At 32.9% G+C, this 26,966-nt stretch overlaps 1 protein-coding gene across 2 annotated transcripts in view; it reads left to right on the top strand.

Annotated features, from left to right (window-relative positions):
* LRBA (LPS responsive beige-like anchor protein) overlaps window positions 1–26,966 on the top strand; it is a 753,999-nt gene that overhangs the window by 136,205 nt on the left and 590,828 nt on the right. For both annotated transcript variants that reach the window (XM_032633582.1, XM_032633583.1), the window contains exons 16-22: window positions 1,085–1,147; window positions 3,010–3,107; window positions 11,071–11,163; window positions 12,380–12,488; window positions 13,273–13,354; window positions 15,890–16,013; window positions 16,314–16,506. In XM_032633582.1, the coding sequence (XP_032489473.1) occupies window positions 1,085–1,147; window positions 3,010–3,107; window positions 11,071–11,163; window positions 12,380–12,488; window positions 13,273–13,354; window positions 15,890–16,013; window positions 16,314–16,506 (762 nt within the window). The remainder of the gene's footprint in view (window positions 1–1,084; window positions 1,148–3,009; window positions 3,108–11,070; window positions 11,164–12,379; window positions 12,489–13,272; window positions 13,355–15,889; window positions 16,014–16,313; window positions 16,507–26,966) is intronic.

Here is a 26,966-nt window from a genome sequence, read left to right on the forward strand (position 1 = left end):
GTATTATATGAATTTATATTGGAGTTCAGGTGTATTCATTTTTCCATTCAGCAAATATTTACTGAGTTTCCATTACTTCTACTATTCTTAGAACTGGTGATACAGTAGTCAACAGAGCTCCTCAAGGAGGTTTCAATTTTAGAGATTCCTTGTACCTGACATTCAGATTTTGAAAAATAATTTTCCTATATAAATGTACCAGATAGAAATGATTACATTTTGTCCCATTTCATTCTACTATCAGTAAAGTAAAATTTAATATTATTTTTAAGGATGGTGTTTTGGTTTTATAAGATGCCAATATATAAATATATTTGTTGCCAGTGTTTTATTCAGTATTTTCCTATATCATTTTATTTCTTATTCTTTACAATTTAATGCTTTATTAGCTGTCACATAATGTTATGGTAAATGGACCTAACTGTTAGTATATCTTTCAGAGTCAGATATCTTATTTCCATTTATTAAAAAATTTAACCTTTAAATTGTCTGTTTCTATTCTTTCCTAGTGTGTTTTGTTTCCTAGTTCTTATTGTTCATTTTTGAGATTTCAGCTTTGTTTTATGATTAATAATACAGTAGTTTGAAAATTTTCATAATGCATTCATATTTAAAAGTGCAGTATTTTTCCCAGTGAAATTACTACTCAATTTTTAGTACCTGACATTTTAACTTGGTAATTTTAGAAACTATTCATTTTACTGTCCAAATTTAATAGAAAAAAATAAACAGAAAAATTGTCTTCTGTATTTAGAGGAGTGATAGGTGTTGAGTAATACCCTTTTACTTGTTTTTAATTATTATTTTTCTTATGTCAGGATTCTGAAGCTTTACTAGATAGGTTATCATATAAGGTGCCAAAAACAGGATACTGATGTCTGATCTCTTTTGACTTCTACACTGTGTTGCATACTGCATGTCTTTAGTGCTTCCCCAAAATTTTATTTTAAATTTAGATTTTTATATTACATATCTTTTTATATTTATAGCAACTCACCAAGTTGAGAAATCTGTGTGTATAATTTCCGTTTTCAAAAAAGTTTTATATATGTAAGCATAAGATATTTGTCTTACGTTTTTAAAGGATTCTGGAGTAAAGGAAGATGAGCTACAGGCCATTCTTAATTATCTACTCACTATGCATGAGGTAACATTTGAATTTTATATGTTGGGATTTTATTTTTTGAAGTTGCATGATGCGTGTTTTTAAAAGTAAAATAGTTGAAGAAATCTTTCATTAATGATGTAACTATAATGGAGAGTATTTAGTATCTAGGAACTAAATGTTAGCAATCTTCATTTAAATATTCTTTATTACCACAAGATGCCTTTGCGAATAATCATGAAAGGCTTTTAAAAAGTGTTAAAATTAGATCTCATTGACCTAGTAATAAACTATACCAAAGAATACTTTCAGTTTATTTCCAGGAACCACTGTAAGAAATGGAAAAATAGATAATGAAAATGACTAAAAAATGATTGGACTTTTAAATTCATAAGTCTTCCCACTGGTTTTGTATAATCAAATACCGTTAAGTCAAACAACTCATTTATGGTTGAGTTAAAATTATATGGTTGAAAAGGAGGTTGAAAATAAATAGGTTGAAATGTCTGGAGTTTTTTCCTTTATTTTTTAGCATTGCAAAAATGTAATATATGCCAGATATAGTCCAAATAAATAATCTGATTAAACATGTTTTAAATAAGTAGAATCTGAAATTAATTTCATATAAAGCACAGCATGTATATGATAATTTACATTCCTGTGTTATAATTCATTTTTTCTGAGTTCACATATTTGTTACAGCATGATATAGTGCCTTTTAAAATCATTAATAGATGAGAGATATGGTTTGGACCTATCTTTGTTAATTGGGGCAGAAAAGAATGGGTTAAATTTCCTGATTGGATCATATTTGACTCAAACATTAATGATTGTGATTTCTTTTTCTTCTTGAGTAGGATATTCTATTTTATTTTTAGATTTTCTTGACCCTTAGGGACCAAAATATTTCATAAGGGAGAAACTGGAAGTCACAGTGATCTGTTTTGTCTGAAACTATTAAATCAGGGATTTTTCAGGTCCTTCAAATAACAGTTTTCCAAAGGCTCAGTGCCCTACTTCTAGACCATTTACTTAGCATATTGAAAATTAAATATTCAAGTAGCTTCCACAGCAAAAGTTCAAAAGCAGTGAATGGAAACCTGGAGGCAGGGTACCATAGAGGTGACTAACTGCTGCTTCCCTTTAGTCTTTGGATTTATAATGCCCAAGTAGGCCCTAATGATATGCAACAGAGGTTGTAAAGGATTTTCCTGAAATTTTTAGATTTCAGTACTCACATGTGTTTACTACTGTGCTCTTATGCAAATGTTATCAAATTATACCATACACAGTAGCATGTTGACACAATAAGCATTTATTGATCATCTATATCTTTAATACTAACAACAGATAATATAAGAAAACTATCCAGTTATCATTTCCCAAAAGGTCTTCTTTCAGAACTAGTATCTTGAGAGGCTTAGTGCACAGTGGTCCTAGTTAAATAAGTTTAGAAAGTGATACACAGTATGTTGTCCCCAGCACTACCAGCATATCACAACATCTATTAGCATATTAAAGCTTCAATATGTCTTGCTGTAATAAAAAGAACAACCTGTCCTTCCTCCCCACTGCCCAGTTTCTTGCCGTATAATCCTTCCTTTAAAAAAAAAAAAAATCTGTAAATCAGTATCTGTTATATCAATGGAATATATTTTAGGAAATCTTGATACAATATAAGAGACATTTTATATCTTTGATTAAGAAATTATTTGACTATTTGGTGTTGTGTATTTTGAGTTATGCAGGTGAACATGCGTATGTAAAGAATGTTTGCTTAAAAAGAGTGGATTCGTATAGCTGTCTACTTATTTTTTTTTAAGTTAAAATTCATTGTTTGAGAAATAGTCATTGTCCAAATAAGTTGTTTTTCTTTATTTAAAAAAATTCTAAAATAATTTTAGGATGACAATCTAATGGATGTCCTACAGCTGCTTGTTGCATTAATGTCAGAACATCCTAATTCTATGATACCTGCTTTTGACCAAAGGAATGGGTTACGGTAAGAGTTTAACATTTCAAGAATTTTAATATATTTAATAGAAGAGATCAGTTTGGAAATGACAAATTCTTAGATATGAAAATTATTACTGGATCTTATAAAATGATTTAAGATATAAGAGCTTTTTATTTCATGTCTTACGTTTTTTGAAAAAATCTTTAAATATAGAGGCTGTGTTACTACTATTTAGTATGTGAGGACAGATCAGGCAAATCATTCCAGTATTTTGTATGGTTAGTGCTATTATACTGCTATTGTAAGGTCGAATTCTTCAGAAGACTTATCTTTAGGTCCTAAAACAAAAATATTCAATTGTGATCCGAGAGATGATCTCTAACTTCCCTTTAAAACATAACCTCTTCCAACCCCAATCCCAAATCATCATTGTATTAGTCCTCTCGGGCTGCCTTAACAAAATACCCTAGAGCAGGTGGCTTAAACACCAGAAATTTGTTTTCCCATAGTCCTGGAGACTGTAAGCCCAAGATCAAGGTGCCAGCAGGGTTGATGTCTGGTGAGGGCTTCCCCTTTGGGTTGTACACAGCCACCTTCTTGTTGTGTGTTCACATGATTTTTTGTGTGTGTGCACGAACAGAAAGAGAGAGAGAGCAAGCTCTTTAGTCTTTTTTTTTTTTATAAGGACGCTGATCCTGTCGAATCAGGGACCCGCCCTTATGACCTCATTCAATCTTAATTGATTTCTTATAGGCCCCATCTCCAAATACGGCCACTGCGGGGCTTAGGGCTTTAACATGTGAATTGAGGAGCACACATTCAGTCTGCAACAATCATCGTAACGAAAGAAAATACTTTTTTTTTAAATCTTTCGTTTAATGAGAAGGTTTTTGGGCTACAAAAGTTTAGCAGCTACTTTGCTGGATGATCAGCTACAGTAACTAATTTACTGATTTAGTTATAATAAATTTCCCATATCAATCCTCTATTACAAAGTTTTTATTTGTTACCTTTCAGTACTTATTCTCTGTAAGATAGAAGATGACTTTATACATTATACTTAAGGAGTGTATTTTCAGAGATTCGCAGAGAAACAGAACCAAAAGGGTGTGTGTATGGGTGTGTGTGCGTATGCCTGAGAGAGAGGGAGGGAGAGAGAGAGAGAGAGAGAGGGAGGGACGGACGGAGGGAGGGATATTGAGATTTATGTTAAGGAATTGGCTGATGTGATTGTGGAAGCCTCCAAAATTTGCAGGCTGGCAGGTGGAGACCCAGATAAGAGTTGATGTTGCAGTTTGAGTCCAAAGGCAGTCTGCTGGCAGTATTCCCTCTTCCTCTAGGGAGGTCCTTTCTTTTTTTCTATTAAAGCCTTCAACTGTTAGGATGAGGCACCCACATTATGAAGGGTAATTTGTTATATTCAAAGTCTGCTGATTTAAGTGCCAGAGTAAGTGCTGACCTCATAGAATGATTTGGGAAATATTCCCTACTCTTTAATTTTCTTGAAGAGTTTGTATGGAATTATTATTATTTATTCTTTAAGTGTTTGCTAAAAGTTACCAGTGAAGTTAGCTAGGAGTGGAATTTTCTTTGTAGGGAGTTTTTAGCTACAAATTCAATTATCTTAATAGATATAGGGCTGTTTAGGTTATCCGTTTATTCTTTGATAAGTATTGGTAAGTTTCTGTCTATCAAGGAATTGTCTGTTTCATTTAAACTGTCAAATTTATTGATATAAAGTTGTTCCTTTATTTTCATTTAAATATCTGAGAAGCCTGTGGTGATTTTACCTCTCTCATTTCTGACACTAATACTTTTTCTTCTTTCTTTTTTCCAAATCAATCTGGCTAGAGTTTAATCAAATTTATTCATTGTCACTGTTTTGATATCTTTCTTCTTTTTGAATATAGGTATTTAGTGCTTTAAATTTCTTCCTAAGCACTTTCAGTTTAATGTCATTTTTATTCAGTTTGAAATACTTTTTTCTTTTCATTTCTTGTTTTATCCATGTGTTATTTAGAAGTATATTCCAGAGATCTTTTTATGTTTGAATTTTAATTTTTTTTTTTAATCATTAATCCCTGGGCTTCCTATGCTAACTTGGCCATGGGATTCTTTTCTTTTTTTAAAAAAATATTTATTTATTTATTTGGCTGCATATGGTCTTAGTTGCGGCATGCAAACTCTTAGTTGTGGCATGTGGGATCTAATTCCCTGACAGAGGATCGAACCCTAGCCCTGTGCATTGGGAGCGTGGAGTCTTAGCCACTGGACCACCAGGGAAGTCCCTGTTTGAATTTTAATTTAATTTCGTTTTGGTCTATGAGGATCTTTGTATGACTTGAATCCTTTAAAATTTATTGAGACTTGCTTTATGGTCCAGCATATGGTATATCTGGGTAAATGTTCCATGCACACCAGAAAAGTACATGTATTTTGATGTTGTTTAGTTGGATGGAGGGTTCTATAAATGTCAAGTAGGCTTGTCAAGTTGGTTGATACCGTTTTTCAAATCTTCTGTGCCATTACTGCTTCTTTGTCTACTTGTTCTGTCATTTATTGAGATACGATTATTGAAATCTCTGACTATAAATATGCTTTTTTTTCTTTCTTTGTGTTATCATTTTTTGCTTCAGGTATTTTAAGTCAGATATTAAGTATATCTATATTGAGGATCTTTATGCCTTGTTGGGGAATTAATGCTTTTATAATTATGTTTTTTCCTTTTTTTCCACCTGGAAATGTTTCTTGATCTGAAATCTACTTAGTTTGGTATTTATATGGCTAATCCAGCTTTCTTTTGCTCTGTGTTTGCATAGTATATCTTTTTTTTCCATTTTAATTTATCTATATCCTTATAGTTAATTGAATTTCTTAATGTACACAGTGTGATGGATAATTTTGTGTCAACTGGCTGGGCCGTAGTTCCTTGATATTTGGTCAGACATTATCCTGGATATTTTTGTGAAATCATTTTTTGAATGTGGTCAACATTTAAGTTGGCAGACCTTGAGTAAAGCAGGTTACCATCTATAATGTGGGTGGGCCTATCAAATCAGTTGAAGGCATTAATAAAATAAAAAGGAATTCTACCAACACAATGCCTTTGGACTTGGGTTATGTTTTCCTCAATCTCCAGAGTACTTGTCTATCCTGCAGATTTTGGACTTAGCCTCCATAGTTGTGTGAGCCAGTTCTTTAAAATAAATATCTGTCTCTTTCTGTATATATACACAATCTGTTGGTTCTTCTTCTACAGAAAACAATGACTAATACACACAGTGTAGTTGGATGTTTTATTTTTTAAAATGTACTCTGAGGCACTTAGTCTTTTCATTGTGTTTTGACTATTTACTTTTAATGTAATTATTGATTATAGCTTTATTTGCATCTAGTGTTTTATTATTTATTTGTCTCAGTATAATTTTTCCTTTGTTTTTCCTTTGCTTTGTATTTGAATTCTTTTAGAATTCTTTGAAAATTAATTTCTATTAGGTTTTGGATCTATCTCTTTGTGTAAATTTTTATTGGCTGCTTTAGAGATTTCACAGTATACCTAGAGTTAATATTCTGTGTCTTCAAATAAAATATAGAACCACTGCAAGTATATTGATACCTTTAAGCTCCACCATTGTTCCTTTTTGTATCTAATGTATCATAAGCCTCTCTAGACAATGTTATAATTTTTAATTTCACTTGTAATATGTAGTTTAAAGAATTTAAGAGGAGAAAAAACTTATGTTTATTCAGATATCTATAATTCTTTTACGATTAATTCATGAAGGAAGCATTTCTTGTTGAGTAGTTTTGCTGGAAACATGATTTCTTAGTTTTTCTTCTGAAAATGCTTTTCTTTGGCCTTTGCCCAAGGATATTTTTGCTGCATGTAGAATTCTCTGTTTCTAGTTTTTGTTCTTTCAATACTATTTTCCCGCTCTCTGTTGGCCTCCCATGATTTCGAAAAAGAAACCTATGATAAATCTTTCTCTGCTAAATATAATATATTAGATTTTTATATTTGCTTTCAGGACACATTCTTTCGTTCTTCCCCAACCATACTCCCTGAAATTTCATTTTCTTTGTTTTTATCACCAAGTCTGAGGAGTTTTATGCTCTTATTTTAAAATATTTTTTTGTTTCAGGTGTATCTTTCTCTTTCATTTTGGATTTCTAGTGGCTTGAATATTAGAGGTCTTAATGCACATCTCCCTCAGCTTCCTTTTAGTTTATTTCAATCATTTTTGTCTCTGTTCTTCAGATTTGATACTTTCTATTGATATAGAAATTTGACATGTATGATAAACTTGATCTTCAAGTTTATAAACTTTTTCTTTGTTTTTTCTATTTTGATGTTGAGCCCATCTCATGAATATTTCAGCTCTTGTACATTTCAGTTGTATAATTTCAATACAGTTAATTTTTATACTTTCTTTTGATGAGAACTTTGTTTTCTGATCCACTTAGACTGTGTTTACTTTTATCTTCTGGAACATAGTTATAATAGCTTTAAAATCTTTGTGGGATAATTGCAAGAATTGCCTATCCCATCAGCATCTGTTCATTGTGTTTTCCCATGAGAAATTGTCACATTTTCTTTGTTCTTTGTACATTAAGTGTTTTTTAATCTGTCATGGATGTTGTGTTATCTTTTTTTTAAAATCAACTCTGGGACTTGTTATGATCTGTTAACAAATGTTGATTTGTTTTGCTTTGGTTTATTTTAGCAAGAAGGGTCAGACTGCAAGTTCTGCCTGTCCTTTGTGGATGGTAGTTCTGATGGCACTTCATTTTTAAAACCTCTCTTGTCTTGCTTTGGGTTTTTCTTATACATGCACTACTCAGGGATTAGGCTGAGAATTGGGTGATAATTCAGGTCTTCTTTCAATTTAGAATGTTAAATTATTATTCTGGTCTGAGTCTGCCCCATACATTGCATCTCTTTGGTCAGTTTAGGGCTTTTGCAGGTTTTTACACAGATTTTGATGATCCTTCTCTCCTGTTTGCTCCTATTCATGACTCTCTCTACCCTATAAGGACCCATTTTCTTAGTTCCTCTAACCAGAAGGACAGTTTTTCTCAGAATATTAGCTGCCTGAACTTCTGACAGAAACGAACTCTGAGACAGGGACCCACTTATGGGTCATATTTACAAAAGAAAATTGAAAATTGAGACTCTTACCTCTGAAATGGGTAATCTGCAAGTATTAACTCCCCTACCCCAATGCACCTAGTTTTGTTTAGTCTTTGGAGTACTTTGGAGGTTGCTTTTTGTGTTTTTTCTATAGTTGTGGTTCTAATACACAAAATAGAAAGGCTGTATTATCCTTACTCCATCTTGGTTAGTCAAGGTATCTATTAAGTTCTTTGGCCTATTTTTTTAAAAATCCAGTTGTTTGTTTTCTTATTGTTGAGTTTTAGAGTTCTTTGCATATTTTGGATAACAGTGCTTTATCAGATGTTTCCTTTGCAAGTATTTTCTCTTAGTCTATGCCTTGTCTTCTAATTCTCTTGATACAATCATTTGCAGAGCAGTTTTTAATTTTAATGAAGTCCAGCTAATCATTTATTTTTATTGTGGATTATGTCTTTGGTATTGTAAGTAAAAAGACATCACCATACCCAAGGTCATTTAGGTTTTCTCTGTTGTGTTCTAGGAGTTTTATGGTTTTGCATTTTACATTGAGGTCCATTTTGAGTTAATTTTTTTAAAATTTAATTTTATTTATTTTTTTATACAGCAGGTTCTTATTAGTCATCCATTTTGTACCCATCAGTGTATACATGTCAATCCCAATCTCCCAGTTCAGTACATCACCACCCCCACCCCCTGCAGCTTTCCCCCCTTGGTGTCCATACGTTTGTTCTCTACATCTGTGTCTCAGTTTCTGCCCTGCAAACCGGTTCACCTGTATCCTTTTTCTAGGTTCCACATATATGCGTTAATATACGATATCTGTTTTTCTTTTTCTGACTTACTTCACTCTGTATGACAGTCTCTAGATCCATCCACGTTTGAGTTAATTTTTATGAAGGGTGTAAAGTCTGTGTCTAGATTCATTTGTTGGATGTGGATGTCCTGTTGTTTCAGCATCATTTGTTGAAAAGAATATCTTTGTTAATTGTCTTGCTTGTGCTCCTCTTTTGTCAAAGATTGGTTGACTAGATTTATGTGGGTCTATTTCTAGGCTCTCTGTTGATCTATTTGTGTATTCTTTTACCAGTACCACACTATCTTGATTACTGTAGCTTTACAGTAAGTCTTGAAGTCAGGTAGCATCAGTAGCACTAATACTCTGTAGGGATAGCCCTGCTTTCATTTCTGATATTAGTAAATTACATCCTTTCTCTTTTTCCTTAGCTTGGATAGAAGCTTACTGATTTTATTGATCTTTTTGAAGAAGCAGCTTTTGGTTTTGTTGATTTTTCTCTGTTGATTTTTTATTTTCTATTTTATTGATTTCTACTCTAATACTTATTAGTTTTCTCCTGCTTACTTTGAATTGAATTTTCTCTTCCAGGTGTCCTAGAGTGAAAACTTATGTTATTGATTTCAGATATTTCTTCTTTTCTAATATATGCATTCAGTGCTATAAAATTTCCTATAAACACTGCTTTTGCAACATTCCAGAGATTTTTATAAGTAGTCCTTTCATTTTCATTTTGTTGAAAATACTTTTAATTTTTTGAGATTTCTTCTTTGACCCACATGCTATTTAGAGGTATGTTGTTTAATCTCCAAGTATTTTGGGGGTTTTTCAGTTATCTTTCTGTTGCTGATTTCTAATTTAATTCCACTGTGGTCTGAGAGCAAACTTTATATAATTTCCAGTCTTTATATTTGTTGATTATGTGTGTTTTATGGCCCTGGCTGTGGTCTACTTGGTGAATGTTCCATGTGAGCTGGAGAAAAATGTGTATCCTACTATTGTAGAATGAAGTAGTCTATAGATGTCAGTTATATCCTGTTGATTGATGGTATTTTTGAGGTTAACTATGTCCTTACTGATTTTCTGCCTGCTGGATCTGTCCATTTTTTTTTTTTGTTTTTTTTTTTTTATGCGTTACGCGGGCCTCTCACTGCTGTGGCCCCTCCCGTTGCGGAGGACAGGCTCCGGACGCGCAGGCCCAGCGGCCATGGCTCACGGGCCCAGCCGCTCCGCGGCATGTGGGATCCTCCCAGACCGGGGCACGAACCCGTGTCCCCTGCATCGGCAGGCAGACTCTCAACCACTGCGCCACCAGGGAAGCCCCATGGATCTGTCCATTTTTGAGAAAGGGGTTTTGCAATCTCCAACTATGATAATAGATTCATCTGTTTCTCCTTGCAGTTCTGTCAGTTTTTGCCACACAGTTTTAGGCTCTATAATTAGGTGCATACATGTTAAGGATTGTTATGTCATATTGGAGAATTGACCCCTTTATCATGATGTAATGCCCTTCTTTATCCCTGATAACTTTCCTTACTTTGAAGTCTTCTCTTTCTGAAATTAATATAGCTGTTCTTGCTTTTTGATTAGTGTTAAATTAACATGGTATATTTTTATCCATTCATTTACTTTTTATATGTGTCTATAAATTTTTTTTTTTTTTTTTTTTTTTTTTTAGTATGTGGGCCTCTCACTGTTGTGGCCTCTCCCGTTGCGGAGCACAGGCTCCGGACGCGCAGGCTCAATGGCCATGGCTTACGGGCCCGGCCGCTCCGCGGCACGCGGGATCCTCCCAGACCGGGGCACGAACCCGTGTCCCCCGCATCGGCAGGCAGACTCTCAACCACTGCGCCACCAGGGAAGCCCCTGTGTCTATATTTAAAGTGGTTTCTTGAAGACAACATGTAGTTGATAAAGAAGTTTTTAAATGTCAGAAATGTATATTAAATTCACCCATATCTTACTTGAAGTTAGGTTTAAAATTATGTGACTATATGAAAAAATATACACGAGTATATCTTAGGTATTTACTTTTGAAATATATACTCATAGTAACTTGTTTTTAATTTTTATTTATTCAGAGTTATCTATAAACTTATGGCATCAACAAGTGAAGGAATCAGAGTACAAGCTCTCAAGGCAATGGGCTATTTTTTAAAACACCTGGCCCCAAAGTGAGTATGCATGAAATCTAAAATGGACTGTTGTATATTACATATTTATTTTATAAATCTTGGGAATAGTATTTACGTTCTGTGGTTCCCCTCGTCTATCTTTTATTTATTTTTATTCATAAAATGCTATATAAATTTAATCCCATTTCTACACGTTAAAAATGAAGTAGGGAGCAGGAGTATATGGTTTATGTTTTCATTTAAATTTTCCTTTTTTGTTGTTTATTGTAAGAATACATTTGTATAAGTTGAATTCTAGGTAAATCTAGGTCGGGACTTCATTTCAGGTGGCTTGATCATTATTTGCTTTTTACTATAAAGCTAACATAGTAACCTGGTTATTTGTCACATACTGTGTTCTGCTGTATGTGTAAGTAAAAACTGAAACTCCCATGTTTCCTTTTGTCTTAGCTGAATACAGATATTCATGTCCTACCTATTGTTCCTTATACCAGAAATGGACACCACCAAATTTGTCCAAAATGAACAATTTTGGTGGTAGAAAAGTATTGGTAAACTTGTAATCTTTATTTTGAATCCAGCTGGCTGACTGTAAATAAAGTTTCATTGGAACACAGCCGCAATCATTTATTTGCTTATTATCTATGGCTGTTTATACATTATAACAGCAGTGTTGATTTGTTACTACAGAGAACATATGGTCCACAAAACCTAAAATATATAGTATCCAGTCATTTGCAGAAAACATTTGATAAACCCAGGGGTAGAATTAAGTTTGTGATCCTTCAGTTTCTAAAGTTTTGCTTGGAAGTTTAATTTAGTATTGATATATTTATCTTTACAGTATTCGTTTAAAAATTCTCTTGCATGTCTTCTACCTTTTCTTCCACATTGTTTTTCTACTTTACTTTGTCGGCTTTAGATTATTATTTAAGGTAGAGCTTAGCTCATGGCTAATGGAGAGAAGCAGCTAGTTAATAAATAATTGTTTTGAAGATTTTGGTGACAGTTTTTGCTGTGCTGTGGCATAGCCAGTCATATTTTTTTAAAACTTTAATTGTGGCTATGTATTTGTATTTCTCTATTAAAGATTTTGTGGCCTTATAAGTTCTAGGTGTAAGAAAATTGGGGCATTATTGAGTTGGAATTTGTTAATAACGTGAAAAACATTTTTGTGTCTCCTTCATCAGCATGCGTACTAAATAGTGAGTAATAAAACTCTGCATTTGATTTTCTTTTTTCTATGTAATTGCAGAAGAAAAGCTGAAGTCATGCTTGGACATGGATTGTTTTCATTGCTAGCTGAAAGACTCATGCTTCAGACAAATTTAATCACAATGACCACATATAATGTCCTATTTGAGGTAGGAATGTAGTTAGAATTTAATCTTCCTAATTTCTTATGAAAATAGCTGTATAATTGAGTTGGTAGTGTCTAGATGAAATAAGATCATTTAGGTTTGATGTACGATTTTGAAACTAGCTATATAAAGGAAATGTGGCTGCATCTTAATAAATCTATTATTCGGTGAATTTCTAAACAGTGTGGACATCTCTGTTTAAGTATTTTCTCCATTGTATTGACTGTTTGATGTCTCTCTTTTTTAAAAAAAATATTTATTTATTTATTTTTGGCCGCGTTGGGTCTTCGTTGCTGCATGCGGGCTGTCTCTAGTTGCAGCAAGCGGGGCCTACTCTTTGTTGCGGTGCGCAGGCTTCTTATTGCAGTGGCTTCTCTTGTTGCAGAGCATGGGGTCTAGGTGTGTGGGCTTCAGTAATTGTGGCATGTGGCCTCAGTAGTTGTGGCTCATGGGCTCTAGAGTGCAGACTCAGTAGTTGTGGTGCACAGGCTTAGTTACACCTCAGCATGTGGGATCTTCCCGGCCCAGGGCTCGAACCCATGTCCCCTGCGTTGGCAGGCAGATTCTTAAGCACTGTGCCACCGGGGAAGTCCCAATGTCTCATTTTATAATCGAGTAAAAGTAGAGTTACAATGTTGAAATTATTTATTCCATATAATGCAAGAAATATTTAGCATGACAATACTGGACTGTATACTTAATGTTGTTTAGTATTGTACTTAAAGTTCATAAATAGTGATGCTAATACAGTGATGATGCTAATAAATCTATTGTTTCATTTCTGTAGATTCTTATAGAACAGATTTGTACTCAGGTGATACATAAACAGCATCCAGATCCTGATTCTTCAGTTAAGATACAAAATCCTCGTATGTATTTAACATACTTTTACTTATTTTTTTGATATTTGCTTTTTGTTTTTCCACCTTTATTGTAATATAATTGACATAGAACATTGTGTACTTTTAAGATGTACAATCTAATAACTTGATATATGTATATGTTGTGAAGTGATTACCACAGTAAGGTTAGTTAACACATCCATCACTTCACACAGTTATTTTTTTTGTGTTACGTGTAGTGAAAACTTTTAAGATTGACTCCCTTAGCAACTTTCAGATACGTAATACGTTATAGTTAACTGTGGTCTCCAGGTTATACATTACATACACAGAGCTTATTCACCTTATAACTGGAAGTTTGTACTCTTTGAGCACCTTCTCCCACTCCCTTCCTTTTTATACTTTTATAAGTAGATTTTGCTACTAAAAAGGAAAATCACTGAAGAACCTGAAGTTGGTATTGTTGAAAACACATTGTTCAAATAATATTTCATTATAGGCATTAATATAATACTAGTTTTATTTGTGTTTGATGTTGAATATAACTTCACATTGACTTTAGGTTATGTGGAAATGTTTATAGAGGTTTTGAAGAATTATATGCATAAGATCTTGGGTTTTTAATATATGTTCAGATTTTTGGTAAAGTTTTGGTTGCACTATTTAGTGATGTCAGGCTAAGTTACATGGACCATGGAGGTAGCTTTCATCTTAAATTACTGTCAAGTTAAGAATACCAAGTTTGGAATTGAAAATTTTCCATCTTCTTTATTGTTTATGCACTTAGTCTTGGTTACCAGTCTTTTCTTTTGATATTTAGAGTTCTTAAACACTTATAAAACGTGTGCATTTCTCATCTTGCTTTTTAAGATTATTGATATTAAAATAACTGTAGAGTTTCAAAATTTAATTACTTTTTGTGTGGTGAGTTATGGTCATGTTTGTGGTACTCTCAGTACTAATTTTAAAAACACATGTCACATGGTTAATTTTTCTCAGCCTTTAGGGAGATGTGGTGTCATTATTTTAGAGACTAAAAAAGGAAAATACCCTTATTTTATTATTTTTAAAATGTTTATTTATTTGGCGGCAACCGAGTCTTAGTTGCGGCACACGGGATCTTCATTGCGGTGTGTGGAATCTTTTAGTTGGCATGTGGCATCTTTAGTTGCGGCATGCGACATCTTTTAGTTGTGGCATGCAGGATCTAGTTCCCTGATCAGGGATTGAACCCAGGCCCCCTGCATTGTCAGTGCAGAGTCTTAACTGCTGGACCACCAGGGAAGTCCCGAAAATACCTTGATTTTATATATATAATGTAAAATGTATTTTATGTAGCTATGGAAAAATGACTTACTAAAGTAAGAATTTTAAAATATATTATCTATGTAATATACTGGCAGAAAAGATAGGCAGTGTAATGTGGTGTTTAAAAACATAGGACGTCTAGCTTTTCAATCTTGTCTACATGTCTTAATAGTTATGTGATTTTTGGGTAAATTAATTAATTTAGGTGTTCCTTAGTTTTATTGTCTCTAAAATGGGGATAATAGTAGTATCAACCTATCATTGTATAAGGATTAAATGTATTAATACCTGTGTTTTCTTAAATATTTTGTCTCACAATAGTATATCCTCAAATTAGTGGCAATTATTATCGTCATTATCATTATTATGATTATCATCATTGTGCAGGTAGAGAAAATTTGAATTTGTCATTTAAAGAGTTCAGAAATTGCTCCTAAAATATCATTAAATTTATGATAAAGTACCTTCATATCTGGTATTTTGAACTTGTTGCTTCAGAATCACCAAAAACCTTGGCAAAGTGCTGGTTTAGAAAGCCTCAATTTTTAATTGGGTAAAACTATGACATATTATTTAATTTTAAATTCAGGGTTATAGCTGTTGTTGTTTCTTTAAAGTTCCGTATCTCAGTATTAAAAGAATTTCTTTTCTTAAAGTTAGTACTAGAAATTTATACAACATTATATTTAAGACCATTACGGTAGCAGTTTTATTTGTTCGGGGTGTTAAACAGGTTTTAATTTCCTTTTGATATTTTTGTATCTAATTTTAGATTCAGAATTATGGAAAGAAATCTTGATAGCTTTTAAAATTCACAATGATAAAGGAAAGAGTATGTGCATAGTATAGATTTTGTTGAAGAAGCTGAGAATTTATTCTCTTTTTTTCTGAGATTTTGATTATATACAGATATTTTTAAGGTCAGTTTTACTAACTGGCAGAGATAAGGGAGAGGTGTCTGCAGTTTTACCATCATTTAATTGTTTACAATTTAATTTCATTTATTATAACCTTTTAAAATTTAGCTTTATACATTCTAATGACAAAATTAAAAAATTCCTTTCTTGTTTGTGGATGTTTTCTATGTATTGTCAGTCTTGGCTGCAGGTGATTTTTTTTTTATAACACAGAAGAGGATGTTTTCAGTAGACATTTACGTCAGGGAAATGAAAGAAATTGAAATATACTGATGATATTACATTATGAATTTTTTGTAATGTTTTGTTTTTTACTAGTTTATGAATTGTCTTACAGAGATACTAAAAGTAATTGCAACCCTACTTCGAAATTCTCCCCAGTGCCCAGAGAGCATGGAAGTTCGCAGAGCCTTTCTTTCTGACATGATTAAACTTTTTAATAACAGCAGAGAAAACAGAAGGTAAGCAGGATCAGAAAGCATTTATTTGCAATATTCAAGTCTAGCTTTGAATAATCCCATTTTTTCTAAGAAAAATTGCTTTAAATACCATGAAATGAATTTTCTATATGCTTTTTTCATTAAGGTATACAAGTAATGTACCAAACAGTTAATTGAGCTTTCAATACCACACTGTTTAATTGTTTTCGATGCATAATAAAGGTGGTTGTTTTGTTTATTTTGATTTAAACTTTTACATTTTTAGAATTCTTTCAAGTGATTTATTTTTTAAGTAATTCCAAGTCCTCTTACAATTTTCAGGAGCTTGCTACAGTGTTCTGTGTGGCAAGAGTGGATGCTTTCTCTCTGCTATTTTAATCCTAAGAATTCAGATGAGCAAAAGATAACAGAAATGGTATATGCCATATTCCGAATCCTACTTTACCATGCAATCAAATATGAGTGGGGTGGCTGGCGTGTGTGGGTAGACACTTTATCAATCACACATTCAAAGGTAAGTTTTTTAAAATGAAAGTGTATTTTAGCATTTTAAATGTCTGTAATTTTGAGTTTTATTCTTCAACAAAATTTTATATACTTAGAATCAAGGAAAAAAGGCAGATTATTCTCTGGAAATGCAGTGAAGTGAACAACTAAAAAAGGGAATAACTAAAAAGAAATATAAAATATTTCCAACTTCTTCTCTATCAAAATAGTTTTGTTCCAAATGTCATTTTCATGCGTGCTTAAGTTGATAAAGTGAAACCTTATAACACAGCATGAAGGAATTTATATTTTCAAGTAGCCATTTTCAAGATATGGTTCTCTGAAATTTGTAGTATTTTGAAACTTTTTGAACACAAGGTGGCGCACAATATTCAAAGATGAGAAGTTATTTTAGTAGTATAAGGTGGTTGACGAAACAAAAAGCTCTGGCTAATTTTGCCTTTGCTCATGTTGCAGTCAGTTAAAGAACTGGTTTAGAAGACTCACTAATCTCTCTCTTTTTTTAAACTTAAGCCAGTGTTAGTTATTTATGTATAGCTTTTGTTTAAAAATATTAATGAAATGTCCTAGACATACAAAAAAGTATAAGGAATAATGTACCTACCAGTGTTTATGGAATTGGGTTCCCTATCCCAATTGCTTTGTCTACCATTTTCAACCCCTCTCTCTTCTTCCACTCACCTGAATTTGGTGTTTTCATTATTTCTATGTCTTATTTATGTTTAAACTATAGAAACACACAGACAACACACTAAAGAATTTTATTTTTCATGTGTATACTTAATATGAATGGTATTGTATTAAATGCATTTTCCTGCAACTTTCTATTTTTACTTATCATTGTTTGAGATTCATCCATATTGACCAATGTAGTTGGTCAATTTTCTCAATTGTATGTATTCCATGGTATGACTTTATCTGCTTACCAGTTGATGAGCATTTTTGATGTGTTTTGTATATATTGGGAAGTTTCTCTCTCTATATGTTCCTAGAAGTGGAATTGATGATTTGTAGTGTGCAGATGTTAAACATTACAAGGTAATGCAATTCCTTTTCCAAAGTGGTATATCAGTTTACATTCTTGCCAGCAATGTATAAATTCTCATGGCTTCATATCACCTTATCACTTGTTATGTCTAGAGTTTAAAAAATTTTGCCAATTTGATGAATTTTAAATGCTGTGTTTCCATAATACTAATTTTCATTTTTTTGTTGTTTTATGGGAGTTCTTCATGTATTCTTGGTCTTAATCCTTTGCTACCGATATTGTTTATGAATGTCTTCTGTCAATTTGTGCTTGTCTGTTTATGTTTGGAGTTTTATGTTTGTGTCTTCTGAGGAAATTTTACATTTCAAATAATTAATGTAGTAAAATTTATTAGTTTCTATTATGGTTTATGGTTTTTATATCTTGTTTAAGAACTCTTTCTATATATACACAGAAGGAATATAGTTAACAAATAAATATTAATTATAAATTGACTAGAAGGATAAAGAACAGAATTGATAAATTTGGTATATCTTTAAATGTTTTATTGACTATCATAGTTATTACTCTGGAATATTTTGCCATTCTATTGGAATATATTGTCATTTCCTAAATATATGTTTTTGGGTGTTTGAATAACTTTTAGCTATTTGTAAGTACTTAACAGTTATTCATTCTTCTTCCTCCTTCTTCAGTGAGAGGAAGGTGTGTTATTATCATAAGGATTTACAAAGATATCTTAGATTGGAAGATATTACTCTACAGATTTATGTTTGAGAATAATCCAGTGCTAAATGAGGCAAAGATGTGATTTTATAAAATGGCTTTGTTTTAGTCACTACATTTTTAAGCTGACCAGTTTTAAGCTGACCCCCTAAGGCAGGGTTCAGCCAAGCATGGCCTGAGGGCCAAATCTGGCCTGGCCTGTTTCTGTAAATAAATTTTTATTGAAATACAGCCACCTGTATTTATTTATGTATTTTCTAAGACTGCTTTCATGTTAAAAGCATTGAGTATTTGTGACGGAGACTCTTTGGCTCCCAAGCCTAAAATATTTACTATTTGGCACTTCACAGAAATGCTTTGCCACCTCTTGTCTAACTTACTTTAGTTTGTGCTGATGCCCAGCTATTCTGGTTTCGGTTGTAGTGGGCTACTGCAGTCTGGACTGATTTTCTGCTAGTATTATTTTTCCCTTTACAAGAGATAATGAGAAAAACGGTTGAGTTTTAGTTTCACGTAATTTGGATTGGACTTCAGGTATATCTGGGAGAATTCTCAGTTAGGGAAGTGCCCATATAAATTAGATTTAAAAAAATTGCTACATATTCTATGTTAATTCAGCACTTTTGTATACACTCCAGTTTGTCGTGTCCTTAGGAAGAATGGCTAAAGGAATGTAACCTTTAGAGCAGTAATTCTTGAAGTACAGCCTGAAGACCTTGGGAGCCCAGGAGACCATTTCAGGGAGTGGTGAGGTCCTCCTTTTCCAGCTACGTATCTAGTTAGAGGATGGATTTTTTTCATGTACTGCAACCAAAACAATGTAATACAACAGATTGAATACAAAAACATATATTAGAATGTAGCCATCTTCTATTAAACCAGAATTGAAAGAGATTTGCAAAAATATGAAATAATAGCGTTCTTCTCATTATTATTATTATTGTTTTGAAAAAATCATTTTTCAAAAAATATTTATATTAACATTTACTGGGTTTATTGCTTTTTTGAAATGAATTAATATTTGTAGAATTTCATAGTTTTAATTTCTAATATGGTAGCTAGTAATAGACATACCCCATATAAGTAAAGATTTTTTGGAGGTAGCAGTACTTTGGATCCTGAGACTAAAATGCTTGAGAACTGAAATGATAGGCTATTTAGGTCCAATAGCCTAGTCTCGTCCACAAAACAAAAGAGTCAGACTTGGAGAAATCTCAGGCACCTTTGAGCTATTGAGCATTTATGGCTAAATATTATATCCAGTCACCAGTCTATTTGTGTAAGTAATGAAGAGAACATGGGCTTTGGGGACAGGATAGTCCTGGGTTTGAATTCTGATTTATAGTAATTTTTAGTTGTGTAAACTCAGGGAAGTTTCTAAACTTTTCTTAACCATTGATGTCTAATCTAAAAATGGTAAATGTGGTAATATATGTGTATATCTGAAGTTAGGAGTTAATGAGTGAAATCACAGGAAATAGAATTAAACGACTATTTTCCTTTGTTATAGTTCTGTCATTCCTCCTGTTAATTCTTTTGTTCTCATTCTTACTGCCAGCATACTAGTTAAGGCCCTAGTCACTTCATGTTTGGTATAAATACAGCTTTTAAAATGAAGAATTAATTACATCTAAAATAATTTGCATGGCATATATGCTATGAAGTGTTATAAAGGAAGCTGTGTTGACTACCCAACTTAAAAAAGGTTCTCCCTTTCTAATAACTACCCTCCTCAACCCAAATCTAATCACCATTTTGAATTAGTGTTTATTATTCCCTTCTTGAAAAAGTTAAAAAAATGTATTCCTAAATAATATAATCTCTCATTTTACCTGTTTCTGTATTTTATGAAAGGGACGTCGTACTGTGTGAGCTCTTTGTTACTTATTTTTTCTCATCAAACCTTTTGTCTCTAAGATTCTTTCTTATTGTTACATATAGCTTTGCTTCATTCATTTTCACTGCTATGAATAATTCAGGTGCTCAAAGGCAAAGGTTTTAATACCCCCCTTCTCTCTCCTCTCTCTCCTTCTCCTCTAACCTCTTTCCCCCCACTTCCTCACTCCCTCTCTTCCCCCTACTTTCTTCCTCTTCCCAATATCCAACGAATCACCACCCAGCTCCCTGCATTGGCATTGACTGTGGGTACCTGGTGCAGTCTGTGCTACCCTCTATCACTGCCTAGCTAGCTTGCTCCCTCTTTGCTTATTTCTCTGTTTCTTCTTTTAGCCACCATCTCCTTCCTTCCCATCCCTCTCCTTCTCTTTTTTTGTTTTTCCCTCCAGTGTTCCTCCACCCTTTCTGTACCCCCTATCTTCTCTCTCCCCACCCCTCCCCAACCTCTTCTTTTTCTCTGTTTATATTTGTTTTGTCTCTGCTCCCTTCCCCCCTCTCCCCTGTCTGTTGGTCAGACCCTCCATGGGCTCTCTTACTCATTTTCAGTCACTCTGTGTCTAGGTCTTACTCCAGTGGCCCACCTCTTTTCTTCCCCTTTCTAACTTTATGTTTCCTCTTTTTCTTCTTAACTCTCCTCCCTTTTGTTTTTCCTGTCTTCTTCTAGTTGAGTACCTTCAGGTTTACTACGAAAGATAGAAAGATGAATCCGGAACAGATCTTATCCTGAAAGAAGTTACTTTCTAATATGGGAGATAATACATGTACTGAAAGACAGGGCAGGAAGGAATAAGTGTCCTAGAAGAGAGATTCACAGTGAAAGGAGAGGGCCTTTGAGAGGTTTGTAGAATGGATGCCATTTGACTACAACCTTGAAGGGTTATAAATAAGATTTGGGTACGTAGAGACTGGGGTGATGAGACTCACTGGTGGAGGAATTGGCATAAGCAGAGGTGCATAGATGATTTCCCTGAGGGAAAAGCATGTGGAATTGTTTGGTTTGCTTGGGGGTGTGTAAAGTACATGAAGAAGAGCAGTAATGTGTCATATAGGAAATGTAGACTAGTATTTATTTAAGCAAGTATGATCCTGTAATAACTCTCATATTATATTCTTGGTCAAAAGTGGCTGTTAATTGTAAGCTCTCAGCAGGGATGAAGGGTTTTATACTTCATCATATCTCCTGTAACTGTGCATAGTGTTGAGTGCTTGGCAGTTGCATGTTAAATATTTGTTTCAGGAAGGAGGAAGAAGAACTACGCCATCATTGTTTAGGGCTATTTGGTTCCACTGTCATGTGGCGCCATGCCACCCTGTGTGTGCCTTAGTGCCTCAGTCTTCTCTTATCCACGACCCAGGAAATAGCCGTAGCAGCTGTCTTTAAATTACTTATGTCAGAATCTATGTCTGTGTCTATCTGAGTCTATGTCAGAATCACACACAGTATGTTTTAGGGATCATCTCGTCAGAGGAACTTGGGATGTACATCTTCTAGTTTCCTGGACCCCACCTCAGAATCCTAATCTGAATCTCGTGGTATGTTCCTAGAAATCTGCATTTTAAAATAAGTCCTTCTTATGTACTCTAAATTTTGAGGGCCCCTCAGATTGTACAGGGAATTATTTTGACTAACTTTTATAAAATTATCCCCTTCCCACTTTCACATTAAGATGCTGATAATAATAATATACTCTTTAGAAAGCATAATGAAGATAGAAGAAGTCTATGTAAATTAAATATGGACCCCAGTTATGACCCCTTAATACATTTTTTATCATAAAGGAAAATGTATTTTTTCTTTCTGGGAGCATATTTTAAGGCACAGAAAATGTTAAAGGAAGAAATATAAACTACTTTTCTTATGAAGTATCTGAAATCAGTATTTTTTAGACTCAAATTTATACACAAGAAACCCAAAACACGCTTTAAGTTTCCTGTGTGAATTTATATATATATAAAATTAGTTCATATTTTTCTTTACTCCAGTGACTTAGGGCTTTAAACAGATCTTAAAACCTTTGCAAGGAAAATAGTTACTTTACGGAGAGGCTTCTTTTGCCTACTTTGAGCCAAGAACCAGTCTTTGGCTCAAGTTTTAGGATTACAGTTATAAAATGGAGTAAACAGTGATTAAGTTCATGTAGAGTATTTTGTCTGAGTAAAACTACACCTGTCCCTTTTTGCTGTTAAAGTATACTTTAAAGAATAAGTGCTGAAGCTTTACTTTATGAGGGGGAAAAGAAAAACTTAAAGTTACAAGTTGCTTCCTGTGATTTTCACCTTTAATTTTAATGTTTCATAAATGTCTTTCAGTTTTATTTCTCTTTTATGAATTTTCTTCATTGATTAAAAAGCTTTTTTCTCTTTAATGAAGTTTATATAAAGTAATTAATTTGAATGTAACTATGTTAATTTTTTTTGAATTTTAATATCTTGATATCTGTTTTTAAAGTAAAATGGAAAACTTATACTCTAAAGCTCTTCAAATCAATATTTAATAAAGTTTAGGATGGAGCTGAAGTGATTGAGTAAGTAGATGAACAATTTGTAGCATGCTGATAAAAGTTCTGAAATTATTGGAACCAAATTTTTTTCTCTGAAGATATTAATTCTAAAGGTTTACAAATATTTCAATGCATATAATACTGAAGTAATGTATATTTTTTCCTGTTTGCAGTCATTTAAAATCTTAGTATCACAGATTTATAACATGGATCTTCATAAAGAACTGGTGTGTAAAAAACTAACATTGCAGAATTGGATAGCTTTTGCAGAGTTACATCAGGATACATGTAGCTGCTATAAAAAGCCAAAGAAACTCAATTGCAATTTTATTGTCCAGTTTGATAGATATCCTGCCACCTTTGTAGCAGGGAAGCTGTTTGTCACTGTATCCCTCTCCTCCAACAGCTGAACTAGGTTTTATAAGCAGTAATGGGCTCTTCTAGTGTAACTGTACTTTGTGTGTTTTCTAGGCTTTTATTATTCCTCTTTTTCTTTACCTTTTCTTAATGCTTCAAATTGAACATTATCTTGAGTAATTAAATAATACTGTTTTCACTTGGTACGCTAAAATGCTTCTAGTCTTTAATTAAAATTTAGATTAAGGCATTTAATATATTCTGAATTGTAAGAACTGTCCAAAAACATTTTTTTCTAAACAGATAAAACTAAAACTGTGTTTTGTCTAGGCGGCCTATATTGCCAAGGTAGAATCGATCTATGACTTAAAATAATCAAGAAGTAAAAGTTTTTTTCACTTAAAGATATAATATGACTTAGATTTTTTCCCCAGATGATAAATTTGGGGTAAAGTATTTAGTTATCTTGGATTATTTAAATTATCTTTAGATTTATTTGCTGTTAACAGTCTGATGAAATGGCTTAAACATAAATGTCAGTCATTTTATATAAGAAGAAAGTACAGTTTAGGTTGGGTAAAAAGCATGTGGAAATCAGTTTTGTTAGAATTCACTAAGTGGTTTCTTAAAAGTATTTTTAAAAATCACAAGGTATAAACTGGCAAATATAAACATGCATGTGTTTGTATGTGTGAGTTTATGGTGTGTATGTAATAAAATTAAAAGCTACGTATTCTTGTAAGAAATTTCAAGAGTTATAAAATTTTCATATTTCATGGATTGCCAGTATTTTATACTTAATTGCTAAAGTATTCGTTGGCTTCAAACTTTTTAAACAAATAATATTTATTGTTTTTTTATTTGTACAATTATATGTGCTCATTGTAGGAAATGTGGAACCTACTGCAAATGTATACACACAAAATCCAGAAATCACCTCTTATCCAATCACCTGTGCATGACTTAATATTTTGGTGCAGGACTTTACAGTGTTCTGTATATAAATATACACATACATATAATTATTTTCTTATAAAACTATAATACTTATGTTATTTTACAGTACTCTTTCAATTAATGATACACTTCTTACATGAATTTAATGGCTGCATATTATTAGGTATATGTATATTGCATAATATTATGGGAGAAGTAAAGTTAAGAACAAAAGCTGCAGCTTTGATGTAACGTCTGAATGCTATCAGACCACATGTAGTTCTAGGAAGGAATGATTGAATAAATGATTCAAGTTTACTTTTCATATTCTGGCATTCTCCAAAATTTTATTTGGAAACATTGGTGGAGGTGATATTTTAAAAATCTATTGAGTTGTATTATAGTGTATTGCATATGCACTATAGTTTAATTTTCCCTTGTTTTTGAGCAGTGATGAGCCTGTGCCTATGTAACTGTCTCTTATTTTGTAGGATAAATTCCTAAGGTTCGATTAGGAGTCTGTACATGTTTTTAAAAGTTTTAGTAGGTATTGCTAAGTTGCTATCTAAAAACTTGTGTATGAATTTATATTCTAGCTTTGCACAAGAGTACCTGTCTGGATTGTTCTTAAGAAAATAAAATGGGTCAAGATTAATCTTTGTAAAAACGAAAAGATTAGTAAGTTAGTAGCTGTGTGATACTATTTTATGTCGTTGTGCTTCCTATCTTCATGCATATAAAATGAGGGTTATGCTACCTGTCTTTTTAGGGTTGCTCTGAAGATTGTCTCAATATATGCCAGATGATTAAAATAGTATACACTAAGCATTCTGTGTATCTCAGCTGTTGTGCAAGTATTTAAAAACATATCTGGTATTGCCCATCAAAATGAGCTTAACTTAGTATTTATTACGTGTATATTTTTAGGCATGTTGTGGACTAGGGAACAATTATTGATTAGATGGAAGTTTTCATACTTTAAAGAAGTTGGAGGGAAGAATATTTCTTTAAGTAAATTTCTTTTAAATTAATTCTAGAATGTTTCCATGTGTTAGTATGATTTATAGAGATTAAGAGAATACTAAGTTGGTTGGAAGGCTTTCTTTAAATTGCATCCTCACTTGGTGTTAATAAGCAAGTGTCGTTCAAAAATCATTTTATGAAAGAGTAAAGTTTGTTTTTATATTCACTAGCATTGCTTACTAAAAGGGGTGAGCTTCAGACCAAAAGTTGCAACTTTGATGTAACATCTGAATATCAGACCACTTAAAATTCTAGGAAGAAATAATTGAGTGAATTAATTTGCTTTTCATATTCTGGATTTCTCTAAAACTCTGTTCAGAAAAATTAGTGGAGGTAATTTTTAAAAAATACATTGAAATTAATTTAAAATATAGTTGAAGAGAACCAGAGTCAGACAATAGTTAAAGCAGTAAAATTAGATTTTATTCAGGAACTCTTGTAATAGGGGAAAAAAAGACCTGAGTGTAGAGATTGGCTTAATTCTGAATACAGCAAGGAGAAATGGGGATTTTATAGCCACGGAACAAGGTAGGAATGGGGGGAAGGGCTTCAGTAGGTGGAAATTTAATAAGAGGAAACATGTGGGGTGGGGGAGATTCTGGTTAACCGGACTTTAACAGGACTCTTGCTGAAGACAGGCCAGGCTGATTAGATATCACCTGGGAGATGGTGGGGAATGAGGAACTGATCAGATGTCAGTGTGAACAGATATTGAGGATGGGGGATTCTCTCTAAACTGACCTAGGATTCTTGCTGAAACTCAGAGCTGTAGGTCTGACAAGGACAGAGGGCCCAGGTGAGATGAGGATTCAGAGCAACCTTACTAAAATTTGGTTCCGGAGAGAGTGTTTGTCAATGTAAACAAAAATACAATTGTATTACTTTTAAATTTGTTTTTTTCCCTTCCTTGGCAGTTTGAATATAGGTATTTCCCATTTTTTGTTTTTCATTATTTTTTTTTGTAGTGGGTTTATTTTAAGCTACATATAAGTGGAATAGTAGGATTTACAAGTCAAATTCATTAGAAAATAACTTTGTAATTTGTCTGTGTTAAATCAGAGTTGCCTTCTAAAAAGAATTTTTTAAAATTTATTTATTTGGCTGCGTTGCCTTTTAAGCAGTGAATAAATAAAGCTTGCCCTTACCTGTATGATAAAATTTTGATTCCTTCTCATGGTTCCCAAAGCCTTTAGTAGTCTATTACCTCCTTGCCATTAACACTGCTTACACTATTTTTATTGCTCGTGACTCCTAGAAATGCTTTAATGTTACTGCTTTACCAAATAACTTCAGTGTCTTAAATGAACCATGTTCTTTCACCATCCATTCTTACACATACCTTCTTAAATTCCTTCTACATGGCATCTCCCCTTGCTCTTAATCCTTTTGTTTCCTCCATATGAGTAATCATTAATGAAGACCAAACTTAAATGTCAGCATCTTCTCGGTACTTCCATTTATTTCTAGGTACAATTAAGTAATTTCTGTATACTGCCAGTAGTATCTTGTATATATCTCTAAATGACACTTTGAATTACTTGAAAAGGTCTTTAAAACATTCCCAAAGGGCACACAAAAGGCATGAACAAATGGAAAAACATATTTCCTAGAATAGGAAGACTCAACATCATAAAGCTATAATAAATTAACATTTCTTTAGGTTATTTTATAAAGTTAATGAAATCCCAGGAAAAAACTAATTAATCATTTTTTTCTTTTGGTGGAGAAAAAACAGAGTAAGCTAATTATTAAGGAAATGTAAGACAAAATAAACAAGTAAAAATATCCAGGAAGACTCTGTAAAGAACAGTGAGGGGGACTAACTCTACTGAATAGTAAAATACATTACCAAATGTCAATAATTTAAAAAATGTAGTATTGACACATGAAGAGATAGGCTGACCAGGGGAGTAGAAGAGAAAGTCCAGAAATATACAAAGTTCCATATAAGACTTTAGTATATTATAAAGGGAAAACTTGAAGTAGTCCATAAATATTGTTGGAATAATAGAGGATTCGTCTAGGGAAAAAAAAGTTGGA

This window comes from Phocoena sinus, chromosome 5 (assembly GCF_008692025.1).
Source record: "Phocoena sinus isolate mPhoSin1 chromosome 5, mPhoSin1.pri, whole genome shotgun sequence".
Lineage (NCBI taxonomy): Eukaryota > Metazoa > Chordata > Mammalia > Artiodactyla > Phocoenidae > Phocoena > Phocoena sinus.